This window comes from Mustela putorius, unplaced genomic scaffold, assembly GCF_011764305.1.
Source record: "Mustela putorius furo isolate JIRA1106 unplaced genomic scaffold, ASM1176430v1.1 tig00000461_pilon_pilon_pilon, whole genome shotgun sequence".
Taxonomy (NCBI): Eukaryota; Metazoa; Chordata; class Mammalia; order Carnivora; family Mustelidae; genus Mustela; species Mustela putorius.
Genome location: NW_025421390.1, coordinates 5597 through 18930, shown reverse-complemented (window position 1 = coordinate 18930; position 13334 = coordinate 5597). Strand labels below are relative to the sequence as shown.

General features: G+C 39.1%; 1 protein-coding gene across 6 annotated transcripts in view; it reads left to right on the top strand.

Annotated features, from left to right (window-relative positions):
* The window catches only part of LOC123392225, a 56210-nt gene extending 43164 nt beyond the window's left edge, over window positions 1–13046 (top strand). For 4 of the 6 annotated variants that reach the window (XM_045080540.1, XM_045080542.1, XM_045080541.1 and 1 more), the window contains 6 exons: window positions 239–292; window positions 6155–6208; window positions 7087–7140; window positions 9440–9493; window positions 10473–10529; window positions 12871–13046. In XM_045080540.1, the coding sequence (XP_044936475.1) occupies window positions 239–292; window positions 6155–6208; window positions 7087–7140; window positions 9440–9493; window positions 10473–10529; window positions 12871–12943 (346 nt within the window). In that variant the 3' untranslated portion in view covers window positions 12944–13046. The remainder of the gene's footprint in view (window positions 1–238; window positions 293–6154; window positions 6209–7086; window positions 7141–9439; window positions 9494–10472; window positions 10530–12870) is intronic. The other 2 variants (XM_045080544.1, XM_045080543.1) reach the window with 1 other exon arrangement.
* Window positions 13047–13334: the final 288 nt, after the last annotated feature.

The window sequence follows — 13334 nt, the reverse complement described above, 5'->3', positions numbered from 1 at the left end:
AACTTCTTACAGATTGATACATTGTTTATCTGTAGGCCTAACATAGTCCTTATCCTCTTAAATAAAGCCTCATTTCTAATGAGAAGTGACCTAGCAGGTTAAATTAGATGATATATGCATGAATTTTTAAAGATTGACCAGTTCATACGTAGAGAGCAGTTGCAGCTCTTTATATGGGAGGGGGAGTCAGTCTAGCATGACATGTGGTGTCTGACTATGTGCCTCTTTAATCCTTTAGCACTTCTGTGACTGAATTGAAACTGGACACGGATGAGGAAATCACCAGTAAATTGTGAGCTATAAGTGAATAAAGATAAATATATATTTATATGGACATATATGCACATATGTACTTATATACTTGTATGAACACAGACTCACAAAGACACATACACAAGCAATACAAATTCATCAAAATCCTAGAGGAGAAGAGAGGGCAGCAACCTCTTTGACCTTGGCCACAGCAACTTCTTGTTAGACACATCTCCAAAGGCAGGGAAACAAAGACAAAAATGAACTGTTGGGGCTTCACCAAGATAAAAGGCTTTTGTACATCAAAGGAAACCATCAACAAAGCTAAATGGCAACCTACAGAAAGGGAGAAGATACTTGCAAATACCTTATCAGATAAAGGGCTAGTATCCAAAATATTTGAAGAACTTACCAAACTTAACACCCCAAAACCCAATACATGATGTCAAGAAATGGGCTGAATCTGTGAACAGACATTTCTCCAGAGAAGACATATGGATGGCCAATAGACACATGGAAAAAATGCTGCACATCACTCAGCCTCAGAGAAATGCAAATCAAAACCACAAGGACAGACCATTTCATACCAGTGGCAAGTGCTAAAATTTAACAACTCAGGGAACAACAGATGTTGGTGAGGTGGTAGAGTAGGGGAACCCTCGAATGCTGTTGGTGGAATAATGCAAACCGGTCAGCCGCTCTGGAAGAGAGTAGGGAAGTTCCTCAGAAAGTTAAAAAGCATAGAGCTACCCTATAACCCAGCAATTGCACTAGTAGATATTCATTCAAAGAATAAAAACATAGTATTTGAAGGGATACAGGCACCCTAATGTTCGTAGCAACAATGTGTCCACAATAGCCAAACTATGGAAAGATGCGAGACGTCTATGAACAGATGAGTGAGTAAAGAAGATGTGGCGTATATATACTCAGCATCAAAAGGAATGAAATCCTGCCATTTGCCATGACGTGGACGGAACTTACGGGATATTTTACCCAATGAAATAAGTCAGTCAGAGAAGGACAAATACCATCTGATTTCACTCATGTGGAATTGAAGAAACAAAACAGATGAGCATGGGGGAAGGGAAGGAAAAGAGGAAAGCAGTGAGAGGAACCATAGGAGACTCTCAACTATAGGGAACAAACTGGGTTGATGAAGGGGAGGTCGGGGGTGGGGGATGGGGTAACTGGGTGATGGGCATTAAGAAAGGCACTCAAGGTAATGAGGACTGGGTGTTTTATGCAACTGATGAATCTCTGAATTCTTCCTCTGAAACAAAAATACAGTATATGTTAATTAAATTGAAAGTAAATTAAAAAAGAAAAAGATGAAGTTTCCTAATATATTCATTTATTCCCCATTTCATCTTGTTTCTTTTCCGTGTTCCAAGATTCATTGTTTATGCACCACACCCAGTGTTCCTTGCAATACGTGCCCTCCTAATACCCACCACTAGGCTCACCCAGTCCCCCACCCCACTCCCCTCCATATCCCTCAGTTTGTTTCTCAGAGTCCACAGTCTCTCATGGTTATTCTTTTTTTTTAATTTTTAATTTTTTTTAATTTTTTTAATGTTTTTATTTTTTATAAACATATATTTTTATCCCCAGGGGTACAGGTCTGTGAATCACCAGGTTTACACACTTCACAGCACTCACCAAAGCACATACCTTCCCCAATGTCCATATCCCCACCCCCCTTCTCCCAACCTCCCTCCCCTCAGCAACCTTCACTTTGTTTTGTGAGATTAAGAGTCACTTATGGTTTGTCTCCCTCCCAGTCCCATCTTGTTTCATTGATTCTTCTCCACCCACTTAAGCCCCCATTTTGCATCACCACTTCCTCATATGGGAGATCATATGATAGTTGTCTTTCTCCACCTAACTTATTTCACTAAGCACTAGTTCCATCTATGTTGTCACAAATGGCAAGATTTCATTTTTTAGATGGCTGCATAGTATTCCATTGTGTACATATGCCACATCTTCTTGATCCATTCATCTGTTGATGGACATCTAGGTTCTTTCCATAGTTCGGCTATTGTGGACATTGCTGCTATAAACATTCAGGTGCATGTGCCCCTTTGGATCACTACGTTTGTATCTTTAGGGTAAATATCCAGTAGTGCAATTGCTGTTTCATAGGGCAGTTCTATTTTCAACATGTTGACGAACCTCCATGCTGTTTTCCAGAGTGGCTGCACCAGCTTGCATTCCCACCAACAGGGTAGGAGGCTTCCCCTTTCTCCGCATCCTCGCCAGGATCTGTCATTTCCTGACTTGTTGATTTTAGCCTTTCTGACTGGTGTGAGGTGGTATCTCATTGTGGTTTTGATTTGTATTTCCCTGATGCCGAGTGATATGGAGCACTTTTTCATGTGTCTGTTGGCCATCTGGATGTCTTCTTTGCAGAAATGTCTGTTCATGTCCTCTGCCCATTTCTTGATTGGATTATTTGTTCTTTGGGTGTTGAGTTTGCTAAGTTCTTTATAGATTTTGGACACTAGTCCTTTATCTGATATGTCATTTGCAAATATTGTCCCATTCTGTCAGTTGTCTTTTGATTTTGTTAATTGTTTCCTTTGTTGTGCAAAAGCTTTTGATCTTGATGAAATCCCAATAGTTCACTTTTGCCCTTGCTTCCCTTGCCTTTGGCAATGTTCCTAGGAAGAACAGCTGAGGTCAAAGAGGTTGCTGCCTGTGTTCTCCTCAAGGATTTTGATGGATTCCTTTCGCACATTGAGATCCTTCATCCATTTTGAGGCTATTTTTGTGTGTGGTGTAAGGAAATGGTCCAATTTCATTTTTCTGCATGTGGCTGTCCAATTTTCCCAGCACCATTTATTGAATAGGCTGTCTTTTTTCCATTGGACATTCTTTCCTGCTTTGTCAAAAGATTAGTTGACCATAGAGTTGAGGGTCTATTTCTGGGCTCTCTATTCTGTTCCATTGACCTATGTATCTGTTTTTGTGCCAGTACCATGCTGTCTTGATGATGTCAGCTTTGTAACAGAGCTTGAAGTCTGGAATTGTGATGCCACCAACTTTGGCTTTCTTTTTCAATATCCCTTTGGCTATTAGAGGTCTTTTCTGGGTCCATATAAATTTTAGAATTATTTGTTCCATTTCTTTGAAAAAGATGGATGGTACTTTGATAGGAATTGCATTAAATGTGTAGATTGCTTTAGGTAGCATAGACATTTTCACAATATTTATTCTTCCAATCCAGGAGCATGGAACATTTTTCCATTTCTCTGTGTCTTCCTCAATTTCTTTCATGAGTACTTTGTAGTTTTCTGAGTGAAGATTCTGTGCCTCTTTGGTTAGGTTTATTCCTAGGTATCTTATGGTTTTGGGTGCAATTGTAAATGGGATTGACTCCTTAATTTCTCTTTCTTCTGTCTAGTTGTTGGTGTAGAGAAATGCAACTGATTTCTGTGCATTGATTTTATATCCTGACACTTTACTGAATTCCTGTACAAGTTCTAGCAGTTTTGGAGTGGAGTCTTTTGGGTTTTCCACATACAGTATCATATCATATGTGAAGAGTGATAATTTGACTTCTTCTTTGCCGATTTGGATGCCTTTAATTTCCTTTTGTTGTCTGATGGCTGAGGCTAGGACCTCTAGTGTTATGTTGAATAGCAGTGGTGATAATGGACATCCCTGCCGTGTTCCTGACCTTAGCAGAAAAGCTTTCAGTTTTTCTCCATTGAGAATGATATTTGCAGTGGGTTTTTCATAGATGGCTTTGATGATATTGAGGTATGTGCGCTCTATCCCTACACTTTGAAGAGTTTTGATCAGGATGGGATGCTGTACTTTGCCAAATGCTTTTTCAGCATCTATTGAGAGTGTCATATGGTTCTTCTTCTTTCTTTTATTGATGTGTTGTATCACATTGACTGATTTGCGGATGTTGAAACAACCTTGCAGCCCTGGAATAAATCCCACTTGGTTATGGTGAATAATCCTTTTAATGTACTTTTGAATCCTATTGGCTAGTATTTTGGTGAGAATTTTTGCATCTGTGTTCATCAAGGATATTGGTCTATCGCTCTCTTTTTTGATGGGATCCTTGTCTGGTTTTGGGATCAAGGTGATGCTGGCCTCATAAAATGAGTTTGGAAGTTTTCCTTCCATTTCTATTTTTTGGAACAGTTTCAGGAGAATAGGAATTAGTTCTTCTTTAAATGTTTGGTAGAATTCCCCCAGGAAGCCATCTGGCCCTGGACATCACAGATATATTCAGAACATTTCATCCCAAAGCAACAGAACACACATTCTTCTCTAGTGCACATGGGACATTCTCCAGAATAGATCACATCCTCGGTCCTAAATCAGGACTCAACCGGTACCAAAACATTGGGATCATTTCCCAATTTCTGACCACAATGCTCTAAAGCTAGAACTCAACCACAAAAGGAAGTTTGGAAAGAACCCAAATACATGGAGACTAAACAGCATCCTTCTAAAGAATGAATGGGTCAACCGGGAAATTAAAGAAGAATTTAAAAAAATCATGGAAACAAATGATAATGAAAATACAATGGTTCAAAATCTGTGTGACACAAAAAGGGCAGTCCTGAGAGGAAAATATATAGTGGTACAAGCCTTTCTCAAGAAACAAGAGGAGTCTCAGGTACACAACCTAACCCTACACCTAAAGGAGCTGGAGAAAGAACAAGAAAGAAACCCTAAGCCCAGCAGGAGAAGAGAAATCATAAAGATCAGAGCAGAAATCAATGAAATAGAAACCAAAAAAACAATAGAACAAATCATCGAAACTAGGAGCTGGTTCTTTGAAAGAATTAATAAAATTGATAAACCCCTGGCCCGACTTATCAAAAAGAAAAGAGAAAGGACCCAAATAAATAAAATCATGAATGAAAGAGGAGAGATCACAACTAACTCCAAAGAAATACAAACTATTAAAAGAACATACTATGAGCAACTCTACGTCAACAAATTTGACAATCTGGAAGAAATGGATGCATTCCTAGAAACATATAAACTACCACAACTGAACCAGGAAGAAATAGAAAGCCTGAACAGACCTATAACCAGTAAGGAGATTGAAACAGTCATTAAAAATCTCATGGTCATTCTTAAGAACTTCTGCAACAATACAGTGTGTTTGACTTTTTTGAATCTTTTCAATGTAGCACCAAGAGGCAACTGTTTCTGCTTTTTGGCTCCAGGTGCATTAAAGAAGAACATGTCCTAGGAGGATCCTTCTTCCCCCTGGTGACTACCAATCAAAACCATTCAGATATTTCCAGAATGCCTGTGTATGAGACTTAGTTGATTGGGTGAAGAAGGGACAGAATGCTATTAAAGACAGGAGGAGGTAGCAGTAGGCAGGGGGCAGAGGAGGTCTCAGCATAAAGAAAGGAGCTAATGAACCCTGGATCCTTCACCCTCCAGAGCTTTGCCACCATGTGAAGCCACTGTCCCAAAGCCACAGTCACGTGGAAAGAGCCCCTGTTCCAGACCTGCCAGTATCTTGACACCATCTGAGAGCAGGGAAGGCAAGCTTGAGAGGTGAAAGGTGGTGAAGGAGGGACTGGAGAAGCAGGAAATTAGATGGGAAAGAAGGAGGCATACCTGCAAATTGAGGGTGAATTTGAGATCAGTTCCACCATAATAGGCTGTTCCACACTGGCCAGGCTCTGTAGTTAAGATCTCTACATGATCCTGGAGTCATCTGTGTTTTTGCTATGTCCAAAATACTTATTACAAACACATAAGTCTTCATTTCTAGGCCATCGAGATATTAGATTTCAAATAATTGATTTGCACGTGAACTTTCTAAGTGTCAGTGAGTTTATAAGTTCAACTAAGTAAGTAAGTCTGGAAGTCATGTGATGTCTTACCGTGTCTGTTTTTAATCCTTTAGCCCTGGCCAGAGTGAATGGACAGCCCCATCTACTGAAGGACTCTCCGAAGTGATGTGAGCTATGATGAAAACATACATAAATAAGTATCTCTACACACACAAATATACACACACACACTGAGATTTGGGATGTTTGGTCTCAGGCTCACACATAGGAATACAGAGACCCTGTGATACTCTTTGTAATGTCTTCTCTTGGTAAGGCACTATATGTAATATTCTATGTCTTTTGAAGGTAGGTGGAAAAAGGAATAACAGGCTTTAGAGAGAGTCTTTTTGATTCCTGGGTTTGTTCATATTTGTCCACCCTTGACGATTGTGGATAAGAGTCTACTAGAGTAGGAACGGGAGGAGGAAAATTTATTTGGAGGAAGGAGGAGTCAGCAGAAAGGATGCAGCTAATGGATCCTGGATTTGTCCCTCACCCTCCAGAGCTCGGCCCCCCATGTGAGGCTGGTGCTCTAAACCTACCACCAAACTGGAAGGAACCTCTGCCTCGGGTCTTTAGCCACTAACCCTGCCTGAGGGGTAAGAAAGGCAACCAGGAAGCATGAAGAGTAAGCATGCAATGAATGGAATTGAGGGTCATGAAACAAGTTGGGGGGTCAAATAGATCTGTACCTCTCAACTGCAGCTGAATTTGAAATAAATTCTACCAGAAAAGGCTGTTACACTGGGATTAGGGTGACAGTATAGAACTTCTTACAGATTGATACATTGTTTATCTGTAGGCCAAACATAGTCCTTATCCTCTAAATAAAGCCTCATTTCTAATGAGAAGTGACCTAGCAGGTTAAATTAGATGATATGCATGAATTTTTAAAGATTGACCAGTTCATACTTAGAGGGCAGCTGCAGCTATTTAAATGGGGGGAAAAAGTCATTAGGGCATGACATGTGGTGTCTGACTATGTGCCTCTCTAATCCTTTAGCACTTCTGTAACTGAATTGAAACTGGACACGGATGAGGAAATCACCAGCAAATTGTGAGCTATAAGTGAATAAAATAAATATATATTTATATGGACATATATGCACATATGTACTTATATACTTGTATCAACACAGACGCACAAAGACACATATACAAGCAACAGGAATTCATCAAAATCCTAGAGGAGAAGAGAGGCAGCAACCTCTTTGACCTTGGCCACAGCAACTTCTTGCTAGACACATCCCAAAGGCAGGGAAACAAAGGCAAAAAAGAACTGTTGGGGCTTCACCAAGATAAAAGGCTTTTGTACAACAAAGGAAACCATCAAAAAAGCTAAAGGGCAATCTAAAGAATCGGAGAAGATACTTGCCAATACCTTATCAGATAAAGGGCTAGTACCCAAAATCTATGAAGAACTTACCAACTTAACACCCAAAAACCCAAAACATGATGTCAAGAAATGGGCAGAAGCCATGAACAGACATTTTTCCAGAGAAGACATACAGATGGCCAATAGACACATGGAAAAAATGCTGAACATCACTCAGCCTCAGAGAAATGCAAATCAAAACCACAAGGACTGACCATTTCATACCAGTGGAAAGGGCTACAATTTAACAACTCAGGGAACAACAGATGTTGGTCAGGTGGTAGAGTAAGGGAACCCTCGAATGCTGTTGGTGGAATAATGCAAACCGGTCAGCCCCTCTGGAAAAGAGTAGGGAGTTTCCTCAGAAAGTTAAAAAGCATAGAGCTACCCTATAACCCAGCAATTGCACTAGTAGATATTCATTCAAAGAATACAAACATAGTGATATGAAGGGATACATGCACCCTTATGTTCCTAGCAGCAATGTGTCCACAATAGCCAAACTATGGAAAGACGTGAGACGTTTATGAACAGATGAGTGAGTAAAGAAGATGTGGCGTATATATACTCAACCATCAAAAAGAATGAAATTCTGCCATTTGCCATGACGTGGTTGGAACTTAACGGATATTTTACCCAGTGAAATAAGTCAGTCAGAGAAGGACAAATACCATCTGATTTCACTCATGTGGAATTGAAGAAACAAAACAGATGAGCATGGAGGAAGGGAAGGAAAAGAGGAAAACAGTGAGACAATCCATAGGAGACTCTCAACTATAGGGAAGAAACTGGTTAGCTGAAGGGGAGGTCGGTGGGGGATGGGGTAACTGGGTGATGGGCATTAAGAAAGGCACTCAAGGTAATGAGGACTGGGTGTTGTATGCAACTGATGAATCACTGAATTCTTCCTCTGAAACTAAAAATACAGTATATGTTAATTAAATTGAATGTAAATAAAAAAAGAAATAGATGAAGTTTCCTAATATGTTCTTTTTTTTCCCCATTTCATCTTGTTTCTTTTCAGTGTTCCAAGATTCATTGTTTATGCACCACACCCAGTGTTCCTTGCATTACGTGCTCTCCTAATACCCAGCAACAGTCTCACCTAGCCCCCCATCCCGCTCCCCTCCAAAACCCTCAGTTTGTTTCTCAGAGTCTACAGTCTCTCATGGTTATTCTTAAGAACATCTGCAACAATACAGTGTCTTTGACTCTTTCTGAATCTTTTCAAGATTTTATGTAGCACCAATGAATACTACATTCAATGTAGTATCCTTTTTGGCTCCAGTTGCGTTAAAGAAGAACAGGTCCTAGGAGGATCCTTCTTCTGCCTGGTGACTACGAAGCAAAACCTTTCAGAGATTTCCAGAATGACTGTGTATGCGACTTAGTTGATTGGGTGAAGAAGGGACAGAATGCTATTAAAGACAGGAGGAGGTAGCAGTAGGCAGGGGGCAGAGGAGCCCTCAGGAGAAAGAAAGGAGCTAATGAAAGCTGGATCCTTCACCCTCCAGAGCTTTGCCACCATGTGAAGCCACTGTCCCAAAGCCACAGTCACGTGGAAAGAGCCCCTGTTCCAGACCTGCCAGTTTCTTGACACCATCTGAGGGCAGGGAAGGCAAGCTTGGGAGGTGAAAGGAGGGCCTGGAGAAGCAGGAAATTAGATGGGAAATAAGGTATACCTGCAAATTGAGGGTGAATTTGAGATCCGTTCCACCATAATAGGCTGTTCCACACTGGCTAGACTCAGTAGTTGAGATCTGTACTTGATCCTTGTGTCATCTGTATTTTATGGACCTAGCAGGTCCATAATACTTATTACAAACATGTAAGTCTTCATTTCTAGGGCAAACGAGATATTAGGTTTCAAATAATTGATTTCCATGTGAACTTTCTAAGTGTCAGTAGATTATAAGTTCAACCAAGAAAGTAAGTCTAGAAGTCATGTGATGTCTTACTGGGTCTGTTTTTAATCCTTTAGCCCTGGCCAGAGTGAATGGACAGCCCCGTCTACCGAAGGACTCTCTGAAGTGATGTGAGCTATTTTGAATACATACATAAATATGTATCTCTACACACAGAAATACACACACACGCGCACACACACACACACACACACACACACACACACACTGAGATTTGGGTAGTTTGGTCTCAGGCTCACACATAGGAATACAGAGATCCTGTGATACTCTTTGTATCATCTTCTTATGGTAAGCCACTATATATAATATTCCTTTTATTTTGAAGGGATCTGTAAAAAAGAATGAACAGGTCATACAATCATTTACTTTCTTCTAGGCTTCACCCTTAATACTAACAGCGAAACTGATAGGAAACTAAAATTGACTCTTTCTGTTGCTGTACTTCAGTGGGTTAGGGAAGAAAAATATCTTTTTGGGAAGGAGGGTAGTATTAAAGTATAAGCAGTAAATGGTTTGAGTTGGCAGGATGAAGAGAATTCTTTAGCAGAAAAGATTTGAACTAATAGACCAGATCTGTTTGTGTTTGCCAGCATGTGCAACTGGTTCCCCAAGGCTGGACCTATCATTACATTGGATAGAATCATTGACTAAGACCTGTGGTGTCTAAGATACCATCTGAAGGTTCCGAAAAGACATTCATAGTTCCTAAAGAGCACAGATGGACTAGAGGGCCTTTAGGTATTTAGGTTAATCAATAGAAATGTATATCTACACTGAGGTAAATGAATAAGTCCCACCATGAGAGGATGTTGTACACTAGGTCAGATCCAGTAGTAAAGAACTATATTTAAACTTTTAGTCATTAGTTGTTTTTTTTTTTTTTTTTTTACAAGTATGAGGTATTCATTATGAACGTATAAAGTCTCATTTCTGGGGGAAATGACATATCAAGTTTCATATAACTGATTGATGTGTAAATTTGTAAAGAGTCAATTATTTTGCAAGTTAGAGAGTAATGTTAAAATTTGAACCAAAATATTTAATTTAGAAAATCATGTAGTCTTACTGTGTCCCTTTTTCATCCCTTAGTACTACTACCATGAGTGAATTTACATCGGGAACTTCTGATGGAATCTCCAAGGAAATGTGAGATATGAACAAAACTATCCACATGTAAATACAAGTATGGGGCAGGGAAGAAAGATTGAGATTTGGGAGATTGATTTGCAGGAGGATCCATGAACTTTAGAGTCTTGGACACCATTTGTAACTTTCTATCCAGTTTGAGTGGAATTTAATAAAAGAGGAACAGGCCATAAGAGGGATGCATCTTATTCCTTGTCTTTTTCTCCCCCTCAGTTTAGTGGCCACCAAAACTCCTAGGAAACTATCCTAATGCTCCATGTGTAAGGCTCTACTATAATGGAACAAGAGAGCAGAAAAAGCTATTTTTTGAGCAGGGAGAAGGTTCAGGAGTAAAGAAATGTACACAAATTTGATTCATTAAGGTTTTTCCCACAGGACTAGGATTCTAATTATAAGCATAGAAAGCCTTATTTGTAGGGAGATATTAAATGCCAAGTTTCAAATGACCAGTTAGGTTAACTTTTAGGTCAACTAGACTGCAAATTGTAGCATAGTATAGATCAATTTTCATCTATAAACAAGTCTAGAGAGGCATGAAAAGTCTTAAAATATGCATTTTTAATTCTTTAGCAATGACCAGATTCAGGTGAAAAAGCTAATTTGTGTTGCCCCTTTGATGAAAGGTGAGATATAAACATATGGAGATAGAGGAAGGGAGATACCGAGATCTGTGGAATTAAGGAAAGTATTCATGGCAATGAGTTTCTTCTTTGTACTTTATCTAAAGTCTTTGCAACTTTCAGTATGTAACTTTCTTTCTCTTTTGCATCTTTTCTGGGGGGGGAAAAAGAACAGATCATAAAAGGAAATAGTCTGTTACCTTTAGTAGCATCCAAAACACTTAGGAAAGTACCAGATTGCCCAAGTATGAGATTCAATGTACTCCCTAAGTATGTGGGCCAAGAGAAGACAGAATTGAATTTGGAGCAAAGAGGACTTAGTGGTGGATAGGGAGCATAGGACCCCTCAGCAGAAAAAAAAAAAAAAAATGGAGCTAGCAGACGCTGGATGTATCTCTGACCTCCCAGAGTGCTGTCAACATGTGAGTCTGGTGCCCTAAACTTACCATCACACTGAAGGCAGGTTGGCAGTTACCTGACCCTTTCTGAGGTGCAGGAAAGGCTTCTAGGTTGGGTTAATAGGTGGTTTAGGGACTTGAGAAGGCAGAAAATTACAAGGGCAAGCAAGGTGAGTATCTGCAAACTCAGCTGAATTTGAAGCAAATTTAATCACAAAATGGTATTGGTAATTAAAAGAAGTGTACATAAACCTGATTTATTAATTTTTTCCACAGAACTAAGGTTTTCATTACAAACAACGTTCATTTCCAAGGAAAAATTATATAATACTAGGCTTCAGTGAGCTGATGAAAATGTAATTTTTTGGGGTCAGCTACATTATAAATTGTAGAGTAATTGTAACTAATTTGTGTTTAAAAATCACTGTAGAAAGACATGGAGTCTTCCTATGTGTATTTTTAATCCCATAGCTCTGATTTTAGTGTGTTGAAAAAAGTAGCCACCAACGAAAGGTGAAATATAAATATGTAAAGGGAGAGGAAGGGGGATACTAAAGTTTTTGAGATCTAATTAGTTATGAAGTCCTTGTCTCCAAAAGTTATTTAAATCCTATCCAGGGAAAAGATATCCATGATATTTGAAGAGTAGAAGGTGGTAGAGGGACTGAGGTTCTAAATAACTAATTGACATATTTTTAAGAGTTCAGTCAGTTTATATATTGTAGAGCAAATGTATCTAATTTCAACCTAAAAAAAAAGTAAGTCTCTGAAGTCACTTGGTTCCATGTACAGTTTTAATTCTTCATACTGACCTGAATAAAGTGACACCAGAAGTATTTGACTACACTTTAATATATTTCAACTTTCAATGATGGTGCATGAAAGACTACTGATGTCATTTATTTGGGTCAGTGCTATATATACATTGATCTCTCTACATAGAGAGAGAGCCGAAGAAAGAGGGACACAGAGGAAGACAGGCAAAAGACCGAGATAGGAGATAGACTGAGGGTGTGGGGGCGGGGAGGAAAAATAGAGAAGGGAGAAGGGTGGGAGGAGGGAGAAGAGAAGGAGGGAGGTGGGGGAGAGAACGCTAGAGAGATTCACAAAATTTGATCTTGGAAATACCCATGAGAATACAGAGAGTTTTCTGGACAACAAGTCTAAAGTTTTTTCTAAATATTTAGGTCGTCCAGTGAGCTAAGTCATGTTTACCATATCCTTTAGATTCAAGGAATTGTTTTTGTTTAAATAAATTATCACATTGCTGTTACATGTAGCAAATCTCTAATGACATGTTTTTGCATTTGTTGGCGGTGATAGTATAATGGAACGACTCTCCAGGTTCCATGATGAAGATACTGAAGACAGTGTCTTTCTCAATTCAAATGAGTAAGTCAGTTTGAAGTTTTGAGGAAGGGAGCCATCAGTGGATCTCTTATTTTTGTAAAGGTAGATCTTGTACAGAGGCAAAGAGAAAATCTGAAAAGGTATCAAAATGTTTGAGAGGGGATGTATACAATAATGACTCAAATTGAATTTGCAGATGAGTACCATGCTTGGAAAAAATATTTCTAAAGTTTCACAAATAAGTGTTCTTCTAGTTTAAAAATGTGAAAATATTTTTTAATAGATAATAATTTTAGAGTAAAGTTTTCTTAACAGAGGGTTTCAGAATGCTACTTATTCCTTAGTTGTGTTCCTTCCTCATTTTTCTTCTGGATATATTTTGGTACCCAGAATATATTTTGTGGATTTTTTCTATGAGCACGTGGGACCCAACAAAA